The sequence below is a fragment of the Arachis hypogaea genome, chromosome 2 (assembly GCF_003086295.3).
Source record: "Arachis hypogaea cultivar Tifrunner chromosome 2, arahy.Tifrunner.gnm2.J5K5, whole genome shotgun sequence".
Taxonomy (NCBI): domain Eukaryota; kingdom Viridiplantae; phylum Streptophyta; class Magnoliopsida; order Fabales; family Fabaceae; genus Arachis; species Arachis hypogaea.
Window position 1 is genome coordinate 81,728,920 of NC_092037.1, and position 18,858 is coordinate 81,747,777.

Below are 18,858 nucleotides of genomic sequence, written 5' to 3' on the forward strand. Positions count from 1 at the left end.
ATTCCAAGATGAACACTGAACTTAGATTCTATCAACACAATGCAATTGCTACTTATGCTCACCCATTGACAAAATACACAATTTCTTGGCAAACATGGGTGGTTGAACTCAAAGCATGTGAGCATGGAAATGCATTGGTGACACAAATTCATCAACATCAGAATTCACAAATGAGGTTGCACAATTCATACATTATGCCTAACAAAAGATAAATTGAAAACATATGATGCCAAAGTCATATGAATCAAACAAGATGTTTATTGAGGCATTTTATCGAACATGTGGTATACAATGTGCAAGCCCATCACAATTAAGCTCAAAATTGATAACAAGCAACCCAACAATCAAGAAATAACACTTTGCAATACAAGAAAACAATAAGAAGAAAGTAATAAATTTAATCCAAACAACATAAAAGAAATGAAAGCAAATGCAACAATATTAACAAAAATGGGGAAAAAAAAGAAGAAAGAAAAAGGAATCTTTGGTATGAAGGTTGAGTAGAACAAGAACTAGGTGGGAACAATGGCACTTCTTATAGTCACTGCGAAATCACGGCCGTTGGCTTGACCGGAAGAGAAAATTCACCGAAGGTGAATAGAGGGAAGAGAAGAAAAGAGAAGAAGGAAAGAAGAGAGAAGAGAAATAAGAGAAAAGTAGAGATATGGTGGTAGTGGTGGGCGGCTGACGGCGGCTAATGGCGGCGGCGAAACTGGGGGGAGGTGAGGGAGAGAGAGAGAGCAAGAAGAAGAAAGGAAAAGAAAAGAATGCCGCCCCTCAACAGGGCAGCTCATCCTATTAACGCCCAGTTCGCGATCTGTGCGGACGTACAACAGTGACAACTTAGAAAGGGAGCGAACGCACATAGCGTGCGATCGCTGCAACGAGAGAGGTTGCAAAAGGGTGTGTGAGCACAACAAAAGATGCAAACGCACAGAAGGACTCTTTTTTTTAACCTGTGGACAAAAAGCACATGTGCGTGTGCACACAGGTTCGTGCGCACGCACAGACGATAAGAAGGGGGATGGTATGCGCTCGCACAAGCCGTTCCCTCGCTCCCACCAGAGGGGCTTACAAGCGGGGTGCACAAGTCTGTGCGGCCGCACAAACAAGGCACGAAAGGGAACGTGTGCGTATATCGGGTCGTACAATTTAGATTTCACGTACAACCGGCAAGTATACCAGGTCATATCAAGTAATAAAACTCACTAAGAGTGAGGTCGATCCCACGGAGATTGGTAGATTAAGCAACTTTAGTTAAATGGTATATTTAGTCAAGCAAACATGGTTTTGATTTCATGAGATTTGTGATTTTTGAACATAATTGCAAAAATTTAAATAGCAAGGAATTTAAAGAACTAGAATAGCGAAAGAAAATGAAGGTAAATAACTGAAACTTAAAGTGCGAGAAACTTAAATGACATGGAAAATAAATTGCAAGAAAGCAAAGATTGCAGAATTTTAAAGAGCAGAAGAGTGGTTACAAGGAATAGAAAACAGAATGTAAATGACAGAATGATAAATTTGCAAGAGTATAGAAGGGAATTGGGTAATAGGTATTCAAGGAACTAAAGAACAAAGAGATGAGAATTAATGATGGAGAGATTATTAGGGACCAGAGATGTAAATTGTCATGAATTGACATTACTCAACTCCTTCTCAATCATGGGTATAGATCTATGGCAGATTGTGAATAATTGAATCCCAATCTCTTGGCGATTCAATTTCTCTCAACACAATCAATTGCCACTCTCGTGATCTAATTGGTCATGAGAAGAGGTGAAGTTCAATTTCTAATCCAAAGCCACACAACTTCCAGGATCTCAACTAAGGGAGGTTACATCTCACATACCAACCCAAAGTGTATTGATCAAAGAAATCATGAAAGGATGAACTCTAAACTGAGTTATATGGCTCCTTTCTCAAGTTCACTATATAATTCAAGTAGATTCAATCCTTCTCTCGAATGTAATTGAATCTATGAAGAACAAGAGTTTCCTCTTAGATGATCCACTTGAATTGAGAAGGAAAAGAATAATTGTCAACCCATTCAAATAAACAGAGCTCCTCCCCCTAATGAAAATGGGGTTTAGTGAATCATAGCTCTAAATTCAACAACAATTGCAAAAGTAGACATTAAAGTTGAGTAGTAAAGAAAAATGAAGAATGAAGAAAAAGTTCTTAGAAAACTTAAATTCAAAATTGCTTCTGAAAGTAACTTCCACAAAAACTAAGTGTAAGAGTATCTCAAAGTAAAAAGTGCACAAGGTGTAAGAAGTAGAAAGTCCGGAAGAAGCCCTCAAGTACAAAATTCTACTCTATTTATACTACTACTAAAACTCATTTGGAGGTCTTCAATTGGATTAGCAATATGGGCTTTTCCTTTGTTAAGTTCCTAGTCCAATGAATGGAAGTATTCCCCTTTTGAAGAGAGCAAAAAGAACAGAGCAAGTCTTCATCAATTTTGGCCCAACTGGGCATTACTGGCAAACACGCCAGTTCACAGCACGTTGGCAACGTGCTATTGAATTTCCTGGGCTCTAGGCTTGGGCGTTGTTGGCCTAAGTTATTGCCAAACACTTGAATCAGTTTTGATGCCCAAAGTTGTCTCTGGTTTGAGCTTCAATTTTGTGCTTCACTATAGACTATTACACATGGTTGGAAAGCTCTGAAGGTCAGCTTTTCAACACAACTGAAAGAACCTCAATTGGATCTCTGTAGCTCAAGTTATGTTCCATTGAAGAAGACATGGTCAGGCTGCCTAGGCGTTTTTGGTGAACACGCCAGTGACAACGCCCTTATTCTCAGAGGCTCTAAATAAAGCCAGCTTTTGAGTCTTCAAATGAACTCCAATCGCATACTATGATATATGGTTGGAAAGCTCTTGATGTCTACTTTCCAATGCCACTAAAATCACCTCATTTGGAGTTTTCTAGCTCAAGATATACTTCTTTGAAGAGGGCAAGGTCAGGCTGCCTAGCGTTGTTGCCCAAGTTGTTGGCAAAACATGCCAGCAACAACGCCCATGCCTCTTCTTTGGTGGCTTCCTGGTGTTTTTGCCCAAGTTATTGGCAAAACACGCTAGGAACAACGTGCATGCCTCTTCTTTGGTGGCTTCCTGGCGTTGTTGCCCAAGTTGTTGGCAAAACACGCCAGGAACAACGGGCATGCCTTCTTCTCCCTGGCAGCTTGATTTGTTGGGCGTTGTTGCTGGAGTTGTTGCTGAACACGTAGCCAACAACGCCCCTTCTTCCTCCTTGCTGCACACACGTTTTGGCGTGGCCAACTTGGTTTCCAAGTTACCAACGTGCTTGTTCCTCCTTGCTCCATCACCTACCATAAACCAAAGAATTTTCCTCAAAGTTTTGCCATCTTATGCAATAATTTTCAAGGGAATCATTCACATCAACTTATATATAAACTCCTTGAGTCATTTGCATGAATTACGCCAAATTTCACTTAATTCTTGGTTCATGGATGCATGGAGGAAAAGCTCACAAAATTGCTCATTTATTTCAAAGAAAGTGAATGAAACTAAGCTAAAACTAACTAAACTAACTAGTTAAAATGGTAAATATGCGAATGCATCAGTACGCACAGAGCAGAGAAAAGGAGCAGTGCGCACGCACAGGCTGTGCTAGCACTGCCACCAGAGGGCATGTCAAAGCGTGTGCGAATGCACAAGCTTGTGCGCCTGCACAGATTGCGATAAACACAGTTTTTGTGCGCACGCACGGGATGGTGCGGACGCACAAATGTCCTGTTTCAGAAAATTCTTTTCTCCATAAAACTAAGGTTCCTAACCTTGGCAAATCAACATACCAACCCCAAATTATTCACATAAGCATACAATCACAGTCCACAAGGAATTTTAACCTCTTTAACTCAAAGTTATTAAACCCAACCTACGCTAATCATTATATCACAAGAAAACAAGTAATTCAAAAAGCTATAAACAAGAGATAGAGTTAGAAAAATGTCACCATGGTGGGGTATTTCCCACGAAGCACTTTGGTTTAGAGTCCTAAGTTGGACTTGCATGGCTTCATTGGTCACTTAGGAACTTCCCCAAGGAGGAAAATCTCCAACTCCTTGCCATTCTTGGGTTGAGCATGTTCCTTTGAATTTGACTTCTTGGCAACCTCCTCTTTTCCTTGTTCCTTGATATCCTCAATCACTTTATCTTCAACTATGTCACACCCAAAAATGGAATAGGCCTTAAGAATGGGTTTGTTGGACTCTTCCAGGGTGAACTTGACTAACTCTCCATCCGACTCAAAAGAATAGACTCCCGAGTGTGCGTCTAGCTTGAAACGGGCTGTCTTCAAGAATGGCCTTCCAAGGAGTATTGATGATGGGTTAGTCGAATCAATAGGTGGAGTCTCCAAGATGTGGAAGTCAACCAGAAAAAGCAACCCTTGAATGTTGATTATGACATTCTCCGCAATTCCAACCACAGACACAATACTCTTGTCAGCCAAGACAAACCTTGCTCCGGATCTCTTGAGGGGTGGTAAGTTCAATCTTTGGTATACGGGCAGTGGCATGATGCTCACACACGCTCCCAAATCATACATACAATCCATGAACTTAATCCCACCAATCAAACAAGTCACCAAACATGGGCCGGAATCATTACATTTTTCAGGAAGCAAAGAAGAGATAGAATCATCTACTGACTTTCCGTTAAGATTGCCAAGCTTGTCTTTGTGAGTGCACACATCTTTAAGGGACTTGGCATATTTCGGCACTTGTTGAATGGCTTGAAAGAGAGGGACGGTAACTTCGATTTTCTTAAAAACTTCCACCAAAGTGGGGTCAAGATCTTCTTGCTTTTTTGCCTTCTTGGCCAAAGTTGGGAATGGAATGGGTGAAGGCTCTTCAAGCAAGGTCTTTCTCTTTGGCTCCTTGACTTTTGGTGGCTCCTCTTCACTTTTGTCAACATTTTCATCATCACCCTTTGTCATCTCCACCTCTTCTCCTACCTCATCATTGTTGGTCTTCTTACTCGCCTTGACGGGTATAGCAACATTCTTGTCCAAGTCCAACTTAGTACCACTTCAGAGAGTAATGGCATTTATGCTCCCTTTAGGGCTGGGTTGAGGTTGAGAGGGTAGACTACTTGAAGTTGAAGCTTGTTAGGTGCTTTGTGCGGTTTGAGGAGGGAGAGTCAAACGGGTAAGGGCTTCGACTATTGTAGCCATGTATGCATATTGTTTCTTATGAAACTCTCTTTGCTCTTGCATGAAGGTATGGATTGTGTCATTCATGTGGGTTTGATTGGGAGGAGGGGCTTGGTTAACTTGAGAAGGATTGGATCTACTATTTGGATGTTGGTACTTCACTTGAGATTGAGGTTGTGGGGGGTTGTTGGTATTGTTGCGGACCTTGGGGGTGTTGGGGGTAATAGGCTTGAGCATTTTGGTTAGGTTGAGCTTGGGGAGCTTGGTTCCACCTTTGGTTTGAGTTATCTCTCCACCCTTGGTTTTGATTACCTCCATGTTGGTAGGGTCCTTGGTTGTAATTGGTCCTTTGTGGATAAGAAGGGTTAGCAACCGCCAACGTAGTGTCCTATTGGATTTGAGGGCACTCATCTGTGTAATGAGTAGTACAAGCACAAAACCCACATATCCTTGGTGGTCCTTCAATCCTAGGAGGTTGAGGTGGAGCATTTATCAAAGCCTGAGGGATTTGTTGACTTTGGGTGATTTGACGTAACAAGATTGTCATTTCATCGAGGGTCTTAGTCAGAATAGCATCTCCGGAAGGAGAAACTTCACTCAACACTTTTGGATGTGGAGTCCTTGTCCAGGAGTGTTGAGTTAAGTCAGCTAGGTCTGATATAACTTCCCATGCCTCTGTTGCAGTCTTTTTTTTGTCAATGATCCCCCACTCACGGTATCTAGGAGAAGCTTATCTTGGTGTTGCATCCTTTGACAGAAATAACTAATCAGAACCAACTCATCAATCCGGTGGTGAGGGCAAGCTTCCAATAACTTCTTGAATCTTTCCCAGTATTCATACAAGGTCTCCCCATCTTGTTGCACAATACAAGAGATCTCTCTTCGCAACTTGTCTGTTTTCTAAAGAGGGTAGAACTTTTCCAAGAACTCCTTACGCAACAAGTCCCAGTTGGATCTAATTTCACTTGGCTGAGTATAAAACCATTCCTTTGCTTTTCCCTCCAAAGAGAAAGGGAAAGCAAAGACCTACCCTGTGGATTCATCCGCTCCGTGTCTCCTTGCGGTTGCACATGCAACTTGGAAATCCTTAAGGTGCTTCAGCGGATCTTCCCCATGTAGCCCATTGTACTTGGGAAGAAAGTTGATTATGCCAGACTTAAGCCTAAAATTTGGATCCAAGGCCGGATACAAAATCTGAAGTGGTTGCAAGTTAAGATCAAGTGCTCCAGCTTCTTTCAAAGTAATCCTTCGCAGAGGTTCTGCCATGACAGTGTCACCTGAGTCACTCAAAGACAATTCAGTACTCCCCACAGATGAATATAGAGTCTCCTCGTTGATCGAAGAATGAGAGTCACGGACGATTGGTGATAGTGAATGGGAGTGATCCTCAAGGGAACCCGATTCACTATTCACAAAAGCTAGCCGGCGCCGAGCTTGCCTTATACGAGTTAAAATTCTTTCAATTTTTGGATCAAAAGTGGCCAAGATCGGGTCTGGAAGCGACCGTGTCATTCAACTGAGGAGGCAATGAAAGCATGCAATTATGAAAAGCAAAACACAAGCAAGCAAGTAAACAAAAGCTAACTTAACAACTTATAACTACTAAAATTACTAAAGGGGAAAGTAGTATCTACAACTAGTGCCAAGTAGCAAACCAAAAATCAAGTATTCACACTATTCACATATTTACACAACCAAAATCATGGCATTCATTGTACTCAAAGTGAATTTCCTCGGCAACGGTGCCAAATTTGACGAATGCCCAAATTGCATGGGTTAGGAATTTGATTATCCAAAATGGAATTGGCGTTGTAAGTATAGTCCTAACCCAAAAAATTGACCATCGATCAAATGTTATCATAATTCAAACCAAATATAAACCAAGAGTGTTTAATTCCCGGGTCGTTCTCCCTAGGAATCACTCAATGGCAACGAGTGTGCAAATTTTGGTTATAATGATCAAGGGGTTTTCAATGAAGAGATGAACATATAAAGCAATAAAAGAACATGCAAAATTGTAATGATTGAACTAATAAAGCAATTAAAGAACCGAGTGTGTAATATAAACAAGTAAAGTATGAAAGAGATTAACATAACAAAATATGAAAGATTGAAAGCATAAAAAGGGGTATTGTCTTGGAGTGAGCTAGGGATCCTTTCCTTGTTGAAACCACAACTATGACAATTATGATGGATTAGTCTCACTTGATCAACCCTCACATCAGAAGATAAGTTAAATGAGCATAAGTGTCCTTAACCCGCAAATCCTAAATTGCTTGCTAATTGCCTTAGCAACAACTTAGCGTTAGTGGGAACAAGAGCAATTAACAATCCAAGAATTGACACTAAATGTTGGACATCCCAACTCTAGAAACCCAAGTGCTCACTTTACCCAAGCCAAGAGGTAAAAACTTAGCCTAAAACCATGTTTGACATTTTGTCAAACACTTGGTGGGCAAAAAGCTTAAACATGGTGAAAATGAGAAAAGACTTGAAATTAAAAGCAACAACTGATCTCAATCAACAAGAATGACAGTAGAAAGAATGAAATGAACATCAACAAGAAATTTAAATTGCAAGAGAGAAGTAAAATTGAACTATAACTTGCATTAGAAGAAATGTAAGAACAAAATAACTAGAAAGAGTAATAACAAGAGAATACTTACAATGAGACTTAGCAAAATCCAAGATAAAAAATGGAAAATGGCACTTGAATGTAAAACCCTAATGAAAACCCTAGTAGAGGTTGAAGAAAACTTAGAGAAAAACTAAACTAAAACTTCCTACTACTCCTAAAACTACCCTAATGATATGCTATGCTATTCACTTCATTCTTCATCCAATATGAGCTAAGAGACTTCAGAAATGGGCCTCTAAAACCCTCAAATTGCGAGTCACGTGCCTTTTTAACGAAGTCATGTGCGAACACCTGTGCGGACGCACAGGTGTGTGCGTCCGCACACTTTGCGAATTTTCCTTCCTGTGCGCACGCACGAGAGGCTGTGCGCACGCACACTAGGCGATGCTTGGCTGGACGCACGACGCGCTCTGGTTGGTCCACGCGCTCTGATTGGGTTCTTGTGCAGACGCACAGGGGGCTGTGCGCACGCACACGTCTCAGAACTCATCTCCTTTGAGTCTTCATGTTTCCTCCACTTTGCATGCTCTCTTTCTATTTTTTCCAACACATTCCTACCTTATACACCTGAAATCACTCACAAACAATATCAAGGCATCAAATGGAAAGCAAATGGAATAAAAATAGATCAAATAAAGCATAAAGAGCATGTTTTCACAATCAAGCACAATTTGGGAGGAAAGATCAAAAGCATGCTATTCAAGGGAATAAGTGTAAATTTATGTGATGAAATCTATTCAATTCTAGCAAAAAATCATCATCAATTATGAATTCATCACTCCCCTTCCCATTAATGTACCATTCCTTCCCCCTCCTCTATATACACACACCACATATATATATATATATATATACACGCCCCCCCGGTTTATATATATGCCCCCCTTTCAATACATATATATTATATAAATAAATAAATAAATAACTATATATATATATATATAATAAAAAAATAATAAATAAAAAAACCAACAACACAAGAGATAATATATATATATATATATATATATATATATATATATATTATTTTAACCCTTTTTTTACTCTTTTATCATTTTATTCTTCTTTTCTCATACTATTTATTTTTACTCCTTCGTATGTCTTTTTATGTTCCTCTCTGTTTTCAGTTCTTCTTTGCTTGAGGACAAGCAAATTTTTAAGTTTGGTGTTGTCGCTTCGATTTTTGGCTTTTATGTTTATTTTAAATAGCACCAAAGGAAGGCAAATCGTCTTCATGGAGGAGCACAACCAGAAGGATGAGATGGCCACTAGGAAAACTGAGGTGGTTGAGTTCCTTTCATTCTGTTTCTCTTCCGTTCTTATTTTGTTGTCTTTTGTTTTCTGTTGCTTTGATTGCCTACATGATCTTTAGTACTTTTAGTTCTTAGATTTTATTTCATTCTGTCATTTGCTTTTAGTAAAAAAATGTTTCATGTACCACTCACTGAACTTGAATCTAAAAAGAAAAGAAAAGAAGTGATATGATGCGTGAGAAACTGAGTTTATTCTTAATAGTATTCTCATTTATCCAAATGTGATGGTGTTTTCTGTGACTTTGAATGCATGATATGAACTGTGCATATTTAAATTTGAATCAAAGAATATTGATGTACAAGGAATAGAAATTTAGAGAGCTATTATGAATTCTCTGCAATAAGTGAGAGTTTAATCCTTGAAGTAAAAGAAACAGCAAAAGAAAAATATATATAATAATAAAAGCAAGGTCCAAGGCTCTGAACATCAATGACTAGGGAGGTCAGACATGATTAAAAGCTCAAAGAGTTATTTCCCTGGTCATATACTTGTGGTGTGATTGTGTCAAGTAATCCTTGAGACAAAACACTAAGAGTCGAGATCAAATGCATTTAACAGAGTACACTACAAGGAAACCAGGATTTTGCTACGCTTTTAAAGCGTGGCGAAAAGTTGAAAAAAGCGTAGCAATAGCTTTTTGCCACGCTTTTTGAGCTACCGGCACGCTTTTGAAAGGGTCACAACTGCTAGCGTGCCAGTTGCTTTATTACCACGCTTTTGGTGACCTATGGCCATGCTTTTTCTGTCGCCACACTTTTATCTATTGCCACGCTTTTAAGCATGGCTGTATGTGAAAGATATCGGTACGCTTTTAAAGCGTGCCAATAGTTGGAGATACGGCTACGCTTTTAAAGCGTGCCAACAGCGAGAGATATCGCTACGCTTTTAAAGCGTGCCAGTAGCAAAAGATATGGCTACGCTTTTAAAGAGTGCTAGTAGCAAGAGATATGGCTACACTTTTAAAGTGTAGCTGTTGATGACTGTTGTACAATATGACTACGCTTTCAAAGCGTAGCTATAACTTTGTTCAGGTTCTATTGTTCTTTCTCTAATCTTTGTAATAAAATCTTATAAAATTCATAGATAATTGTAAAGTTTATACAATAACCACTAATTTTAAATCAACTAATCCAATCTTTATAAACTTGTCACCAAATATAGTGTGATTGATCACATGACATGCTCTAACAAAATACCAAAAATCAAAATCATTACAACAATTATTACATTATCTACTTCCTTTACATATTATTACATAAGAGAAAAAATTTTAGAATCAATAGGAAGTTACAAAAGAGACCACTAGTTTTTACTGAAACAAAAAAACACTACTAGTACCCAAGCTAACGAAGATTCTAAGCAAGCTACCATCCTTGAATTACATATTACTAATCCAGGAGCCATCATTTCAATCCACCTGAAGAAAATAGATAATCTTCCTTCAAGTCTAGGAAAGTAAAGAGAAAGCCAATTGAATTACTTATTACCGAAACTTTACCTGGTATAAGGAGGAGCAGTGCTGCTCAAATCACAACCTCCAATTTTGTATGTCCTTCTTACAAGCACAACAACCAAAAGTATGTAAGAACATGATTTTGAGTATATGCATCTTCAAAAGCTTTTCGTTAAGCTGTGCTTTTCTTCTATTTAATTTTCTCTATTTACAACATTGATTCAGTTGTAAACTGCACATAAAAAAATAAAAAAAAATAAAAAAAGAAGTGAAATAAAGTAAGAAAATTAAAAAGAACCTCTGAGTAATTATTTATCAAACAACTAATATACTATTGGATATATGACTCCACAGTCTGCAGTTTACCATTACCAATCATGTCAAACAAATAAATAATGCACACCTATATCAACTAGGGCACAAACTTGGAAATGTGTGTTTAACCTGAAAGCAGCAAATTGTCCGTAGCTCCCACCCCCACCAGAAAAACTCCTTTTTAATCATCAATCAAAAGCATGGATATGAACACTAGAATAGTTATGTATAACTTATTTCAATTAACTCTAGAATTCGTTCATATCTTCTCACTTACAGCACTCAAGAGTAGTTCTCTCTGCACAAATCATATCTTAGGGAGAATAATACACAAATGTATGAAGCTGCCAACACTTATTTTTATTTTAAGTTTAAGAAAATGAAAGATATGTACTTACAGTGAGAACTGGACCAATTTTCAAGTCCTCTAACTTTTTTCTCTTAGCAAGACCTTTCAATTTGGATACCAAGGAAGTCAAAGCCCAATTCTAAGCACAGTAAGTAATTGAAAAATCTCCAGAGCTGGTTACAGCAAGACCTTTCAGAAAGTTGAGGATCAAGTGCTGGTTGTGAAATCTCCAGCCTTTCACTTTTAACGATAGATATATAACAGAAAATCATTTGAGAATCATTAAGATTTTGTAACATTATAGGAGTGCCCATTTAAAAAAAATAAAACAGAAGTAATCTCCACCAATTTTGTTTTTAATTAAACAATCTAAGAGCATCAAACTATATTTTTTCTAACTTTCAGAAATCAGAGATGGTTTTCAACATTCTTATCTGGGTGGAACTCTTAAACTCCAAGGTCCTCGTCCCAAAAGAAAATGTCCTCATCCTAAAACAAAAATCTGGGTGTAAGGAAACATAATACACATCTAAGACAATAAATAACAATTCCTAAAATAGAATCCACAAATTAGGTGGCTAAATTTTCTAAACTGTATTCACTAGGCCTTGTGAACCTTTTCCACATATGCTTGCAACCAAAAGCACAGGAATTGTAAGACAATCTAGAAAGGCTAATTGTAAGCAATTACTCATTTTTCATCAATTCTGGGACAACCCAACCTTGACAAGAGAGAATATCTAAAAGCACAATAGCAGATGTAGATTAAGAAACTAACACAAAGAAAAACACCATGGCTTGAACCATGTCCTCCCAGAAGGTTCCTCTATTTGAGGGAAGAGAAAGAAAAACCCGTGTTCTTGCATAAGAGCACAACACCATTGTTGCTCAGCTTCGCCAGCCTCAGAACTCTTGGGAAATCCTGAAATTATATATATATATATATATATATATATATATATATATATGAATGCAATGCAAACAGTTTATAAAGGATAATAATAAGTGAAAGAAAAACACAAACAAGGGTATGAACAGCATTGGAGATGGCAGATGAACACTGAAAATAGAAGACGATGAACTCTGTCAAACATCAACTTTTAAATGCCCCTGTTTTGAATGGATAATATAAGATATTGAATTTGCTAATGATAATATATGATTCAATACCAGTGTTACACCCTTTTATGTTATTAATGCACCAAAATCCAAAAAGCAAAAGTAAATATCCCCTAAAAAATACCAGGTTAGGAATTTGATAATCCATGGGACAAGTAAAACCTCATCTTAACTATATTAAACAATAATACGCTTTGATAAAGCATAAAAGCTATTCAGGCCACTTAGTTAGCCATTGTTGTCCTTTTTATGACATGATTAAGGGTTTCTGGTACTATATGTCAAAATCCATCATTTCTATGTATTAACTTTATGGCTTGCTTCTCAGTATTGATAGCAAATGGCTTAACTAATTGAACATAAAACACAAACAAATGGATTCCAACTTATTCAATTTACACTGGGACGGTGGATTTCAACACTAAAACACTGGAAAGTTTTAGCAAGAGGCTGTTGAGAAATTATTTTTTGTCCTGCCTTGTTTTTATCTGACTAATGATTTTCATGCCTACAAACACGGGATGAAGAACTATATTTGCAATGGCCAGAAAGAAATTGAAAAGAAAACTGTGCTCCCTAGAACACAATTGTGTCTTCAATGTGCATGTCTTATTATTATCTACCTGAATGTGTATATTCAGAAAATTATTAGTAATTCATTAACGGAAAAGATACATACTGAAAACTTTGACAAAGTAGCTTGATCAGCCACGTCTGCAACTTTGTTCTGATCTCCAAAAAATTGGGAGGAAGAAGGAGATTTAGCATTTGAGAACTTCCTTCTTGCTTCGTCAGATTCTTGAATCTGATAAAGGACAGGCACCAAAACAGAATATGAATCAACATGACATAAATCCATCAAAGAAGAAGCTTAGATACATATTTTACAGATGAAGCTATAGTTAAAGAAGTCAGCTGAGACAATAGTTAAATAAAGTCAACACATATTTAGATATATAACAACACAATTTGCAAATTGGATCTTAATTAATTACCTGCATTGCGTTGACAATAAGGCCTGAGAGAATGAAAAGAGTGCCTGCATGAAGAATAAAAATTGCTGCTAGGAACACCATGTCCTTTTTTTTTCTCAACCTGCCTCCAAATGCAGTACACATTTAAACGACCTTTATTCCCTCAACTCACATACCACTCGCTACACTAATTTCATAACAGGGCAGTCAACCAAAACCAACATACATAGCACAAAATGTTGCTTTAATTTCATAACAGGACAATCAACCAAAACTAAAACCAAACACCTTGCATTCGACTCAACATCTTATTCAATGTGACTTTCTTCTAGGTCTGTTTTACTTCAACAATATTATTTAACATTATTTTTTAACTAATAGAACTGATATTTAATACATTACCAGCAGGGACGAAGGCGGAGGGACGAAGGGATTAAACATTATTGACAAAGGAACAAATAGTATTAAGAGTAAGAGAAAGAAATTTACATAAATTAAGTCCATGAAAATTTCTTTCCCCCTATTTCTACTTTCAGGCCTCGTACCAAACCCACAGTTATAAAAATTTGCAGCTAACTTTGAATAAAATTGGTTAATTCAGCTGAAATTGCAACTGGATAGTGGTTGTAAATAATCATAAAAGTCACAATATTGATGAATTTATTGTAGCTTCAATGATGACACTACAATTACGTACCAGAATTTAAAACCAACTTTTAATCATAGATCCAAAGCATGTTTATTTCATCCTTATAGTACCACCTGCTCTACTCAAACAAGAAAATTGAGTCCAGGGCATAACTTCAAGCACCTGATCATCCAGATTATTTAAAGACTCCATGTACCGTTTCGCCATATTTTCATTCTCTGCAATGAAACTTACAAACTCAATTTTAGCAATATGAAACACGCAGAGGCGAACAAAATTCTCGATTCTGAAAAATTATTTATTATTATTATTATTATTAAGAACCTCTTCTGAGAGTGATGCAACTAGCTTCGAGTGATTCACGCATCTTCAACTCTTTAGCGTGGTTAGATTGCAAGGATTGCATCTTCGAAATGCCGTTCTTAACATCCTGAAACACAAACCAAAAAGTAAATCGACATTGAGGATTGAAAATTATTAACAACGAAGAAAGTATTAGAGGTAACACAGAAACCGCGAGGGACGAAGGGATTAAACACACCAACAGGGATGAAGGAGTAAAGCAGAAACAGTGAGGCAAATACGAGGTGGAGGTGTGGTGGATGGGATGTTAGCATCGCGATGACAAGGAAGGCATGGTGGCCATCGCAGGAAGACGACAGGAGAGCACGAAACTACGACGACATTGTTGGATGCTAGGGCAGAGGCAAGGATGAGACGAGGCGGAGGCTAACGATGCAACGAGGATGGTGCTGGTGACGGTGGGGATCTGAGCTCATCCAGGGTATCCATAGATCGATGAGAGTGATGGCGTAAGAGTTGAGAGTGAGAGAGTCTCGAAGAAGAGAGTCTCGATGAAGGGTGGGGAATTGTCGGCAAAGTTTTAGGTTAGGATACATAGGTTATTGGGTTTGGGGCGGGTTATTAGGTTTTTTCTTTTTTTAAAACCTTTTAGCCACGCTTTTAAAGCATGCCAAAAAATACTAGGATATGGCCACACTTTTAAAATGTGCCAAAAGAACATTAGGATATGGCTACGCTTTATAAAAGTTGCTGTAGTGAAACCTTGTTGCTACGCTTTCAAAACGTTCCTATTTTTGTCTATGGCCACGCTTTTGAAGCGTGGCAGAAAAAAACATGGCCATATCTCTAATCAACTACCACCCTTGCAAAAGCGTGGCTGTTGACCCTTTTCGCCACGCTTTTGAAGCGTAACGAGAAAAAACGTGGCCGAATCTCTATTCAATCGGCACCCTCACAAAAGCGTGGCCATTGACCACTTTTGGCCATGCTTTTAAAGCGTAGCAAAAAAAAAAGCGTGGCCATAGGCCTTTTTTCTTGTAGTGGCATGCCAAAGGCTTTGAGCACCACTGTCTGGGAGTAATTGAAAAAAAACCAAAACTTAAAGAGAGTTTTCCAGTTAAGAGCTTGTGGTGTTTTTGTGTCAAGTGAAGCTTGAGACAAAATATTTAAAGTCACAGCTAGGCTTAAGGTGCAAAGCACCAAAAAGAAATTTGATGTGTTCAAGGATTAAGATGAAATATAAAAGACTAGAGAATTCATAATATTATCCGGATTCTAATTCCGAGTGACCGTAACATTCTTTTGATTCAAAGGATAGTGAGATGCCAAACCTATTCAGGATTGCAGTTGTAAACCTCACTTCAAGAAGAAACACAAGTTTAATTGAACTCTCACTCTCATGCAAATTCACATCCAAAGCTTATATTAGTTTTGGTTGCTTGAGGACAAGCAACAATTCAAGTTTGGTGTTGTAATGTGTGAGCATCTTTCCTATCTTTTCCTAGTGAATTTGCATTTAAATTATTGAGTTTAATCAATAATTAATTATCTTTTAGCCACTATGGATGCTACTTTGAGTCTTGTGCAATTCTGTTTATTTTAGGTAGCATTTGGCTGGATTTGATGGAGTTTCCGCAGAAAAAGAGAAGAAGGCAAATGATGCTGTAGACCCTGACCTCTCTGCACTCAAACCTAAATAACTCGAGCTACAAAGGTTCAATGGACGTGATTTTAGTGGCATTGGAAAGCTAACTTTCAGAGCTTTCCAACGATATATAATAGTTCATACTTCTCTTCCATCAACTCTACCAAGGCTGCGCCTAACTTGAGACGTCTCAAGTTGGGCGCAAGACACAACAACAACACGCAAGTTATGGCGACTCATGGCGAGTTAGGCGCAAAGGAAACCAAGTTAGGCGCCATGGAAACTTGTACTCTCAGGAGGGTACAAGTAAGGCGCAGCAAAGAAGGCCTCTTGTACCAAGTAAGGTGCAGCCTCCATCCCTCACTTCAAGTAAGGCGCAAGGCCTTGTTACTTAATCAAAGTAAGGCACATCAGTGAAGGGCAAGATCAAGTTAGGCGTGGTCCACCCATGAATCAAGCAAGTAAGGCGTGCTCTTCAGTTCAAGTTAGGCGCCTTGTGTGGTGAACAGCATGAAGTCAGGCATGATCCTAGTGAAGCCAAGTGGTCCCCACGTTACAAGGGGCAGATTCTTTAATTAATTCTGATTTAAACTATTTTTATTTTAAAATAGGAAAAGATATTTTTTTAGTTTTAGAAAATAGATTTTAAATTAATTAGGATTAGATATAAAAGAAAAAAAGAAACTTCTATCCATTATTCTGCATTACTTACAATTCACAGTTTACCTGAATCCCAGTTTTTCTCTCTGAGCCATAAGCAACTAAACCTCCACTGTTAAGGTTAGGAGCTTTGTCTATTTGTATGGATTGATTCTATTGTTTTTCTATTTTAATTCATGTACTGATTTAAAATTTAAGAATTGTTTTCGTTCTTTATCTTATGAATTTGGGTGGAATGGAAGTATGACCCTCTTTCTAATTGAGTTCTTGTATAACTTGGAAAAGCTCTTTACTTGAACAAAAGCTTGAAAATAATTTCTCCTAAATTTTAATTATCTAGATTTAACAGGATACGTGACATATAATCCTCTTATATTTGGATAATTAGGATGTCTGTGGCATATAAACTTTTGAATTTCACCCTCTAATTGGAATTAATTGACCAAGGAATTGGCAGTTGATGAGAATTAGAGGAGACTAGAAAGGTCTAAGGAATTAGGGTCTAGTCACATATAATTCGCCATGAATTAAATCTTGCATGATTAAAATAAATTAGTAAGAAAAGTCAATCCAGAAAATATATAACTCTGAAGGCTTAACTGCCTTCTCCATATTGTTTTCTCAACTTGTTTAATGCTTGCTTTATGATATTCTGAATTTACTGTTTAATGCTTTTTGAACTCTCAACAACATTTTCTGGTCTAACTAAGTAAATTAATCAACCATTGTTGCTTAGTCCATCAATCCTCGTGGGATCGACCCTCATTAACCTGAGGTATTACTTGGTACAACCCAATGTACTTGCCGGTTAGTTTGTGGTTGTAAATTCTGCACCAATGGTCGCCATGAATTGCCCTTGTGTCCTTCGGAATCCTTCTTGCTCTTGGAGAAACGCTTGAAGGTCTTGATGGTCTTGGGTCAAGGGTGGGAAAGCTTCACATTGGGGAGAAGAATGATGTTCATAGTTTGGGAGAAAGGTTGTATATATAGGAGGTAGTTCATGTTGGTAAGTGTCTTGAGGTGTATGTATGGATGTGGTTATTGGTAGTAGTGATGTGGTGTTTGAAAATGTGGTGGTTGAGGATTATGTTGGGGGTATGTGCATTGGAAGGGTATGGTTCATTGTAGTATAGAGGAGATTGCTCCTTCCAAAATTGATGCTCCAATCCCATGATACAATCCAAAATTTAAGTCATCAAACCCTATAATATGATCACGACCAAACTCCAAACCAAGAGGGTGATAACTCATCGAGAAAGTTGAAAATAAAAGCTAAAGACATCACTTTAACAAAATAAAAAAATCCTAATTACCAACAAAAGCAAACAAACAACAAAAAAGTATCTATTCACACTATTCACATATTAACAACAACCAAAATATAGCACTCATGACGCTAGCTCCCCGGCAACGGCGCCAAAATTTGACGATGGCCTAGAGCGGGTTAGGAATTTTCACAAAATAGATTTTCGTTGCCAGTATAGTTCCAAACCCAAAAATTGACCATCAATCAAATTTAAATTCTGTAGATGTCACAATTCAAATCAACTTAACCGAGAGTATTTAGACTGCCGGGTCGTTCTCCCTATGAACTAGTGACAATGAGCGCACAATTTTGGTTGCGAGAAAACAAAGAGGGTTTTTAATAATGAAAGAAAACAAAATAAAGGAATTAAAGAACAAAACAAAGTTGCAATTAATAAACTAATGAAAGAAATAAAAGAACTATGTATGTAGTATAGACAAATAATGCTATAAAATGATGGAAAAATGGTTCAAAACATAAATGAAACATTGACTTGGGATGAGTTATTAAATCTGTTCCTTGCCATAACCACAACTATGATAAATATGATGGATTAATCTCACTAAGTCAACCCCTAACATCAAAGGATAAGTTAAGTGAGCATAATTGTCATTAATCCTCAAATCCTAGCTAACTTACCAAATTAATTGGTAAAAAGCTAGCGTTAGTAGAAACAATAACAACTAACAACCAAAGAATTATCACTAAATGTTGGACATTATGCCTCTAGTAATCCATAAACTCATTTTTCCCAATCCAAGGGGTGGAAATTACCCCAAAACTAAGATTGGCATTTCATCAAGCAGATAATGGGCATAAACATAAAACATGGCAAAATTGATAAACTAATGAAAGCTATGAATCACAAAAGCTCAAAATAAATAAAAGCAACTCAAATAAACATGTAATAATCATCAAACATCAAATTAACCAACTAGAAATCCAAAATT

General features: G+C 37.6%; 1 protein-coding gene and 1 non-coding gene across 11 annotated transcripts; one reads left to right on the plus strand and one right to left on the minus strand.

Annotated features, from left to right (window-relative positions):
• Positions 1 to 5,967: 5,967 nt before the first annotated feature.
• On the plus strand, positions 5,968 to 6,074 carry LOC112764586 (small nucleolar RNA R71). The gene has a single exon (XR_003183250.1). It is a non-coding gene; the product is annotated as a small nucleolar RNA R71 (small nucleolar RNA).
• Positions 6,075 to 10,249: 4,175 nt separating this feature from the next.
• LOC112743293 (uncharacterized) lies at positions 10,250 to 14,912 on the minus strand. Of its 10 annotated transcripts, none has more exons than XR_011873406.1 (9): positions 14,536 to 14,912; positions 14,319 to 14,424; positions 14,157 to 14,212; positions 13,367 to 13,410; positions 13,051 to 13,176; positions 12,031 to 12,174; positions 11,302 to 11,741; positions 10,634 to 10,820; positions 10,250 to 10,552 (listed from the first exon to the last, which is right to left on the minus strand). XR_011873406.1 is itself a non-coding variant. In XM_072219136.1 (6 exons), the coding sequence occupies exons 2-6, from the start codon at positions 14,398 to 14,400 to the stop codon at positions 12,353 to 12,355; spliced, it is 318 nt and encodes a 105-aa protein (XP_072075237.1). In that variant the 5' UTR covers positions 14,401 to 14,424; positions 14,536 to 14,912; the 3' UTR covers positions 12,268 to 12,352. The 10 variants fall into 10 exon arrangements, 1 of the variants encoding a protein (XP_072075237.1); XR_011873409.1 differs by having other exon boundaries at positions 13,367 to 13,466; XR_011873412.1 differs by having other exon boundaries at positions 14,043 to 14,212.
• Between the last annotated feature and the right edge of the window lie 3,946 nt (positions 14,913 to 18,858).

Excerpts from the sequence above, each read along its gene's own strand:
- LOC112743293 (XM_072219136.1), bottom strand. The coding sequence starts at position 14,400 with ATGCAATCCTTGCAATCTAACCACGCTAAAGAGTTGAAGATGCGTGAA. Across the intron at positions 13,411-14,156 it reads TAAATAATCTGGATGATCAG|GCACTCTTTTCATTCTCTCA; the intron begins GTGCTTGAAGTT and ends TTCTTCATGCAG. Across the intron at positions 13,177-13,366 it reads TTATTGTCAACGCAATGCAG|ATTCAAGAATCTGACGAAGC; the intron begins GTAATTAATTAA and ends GTCCTTTATCAG.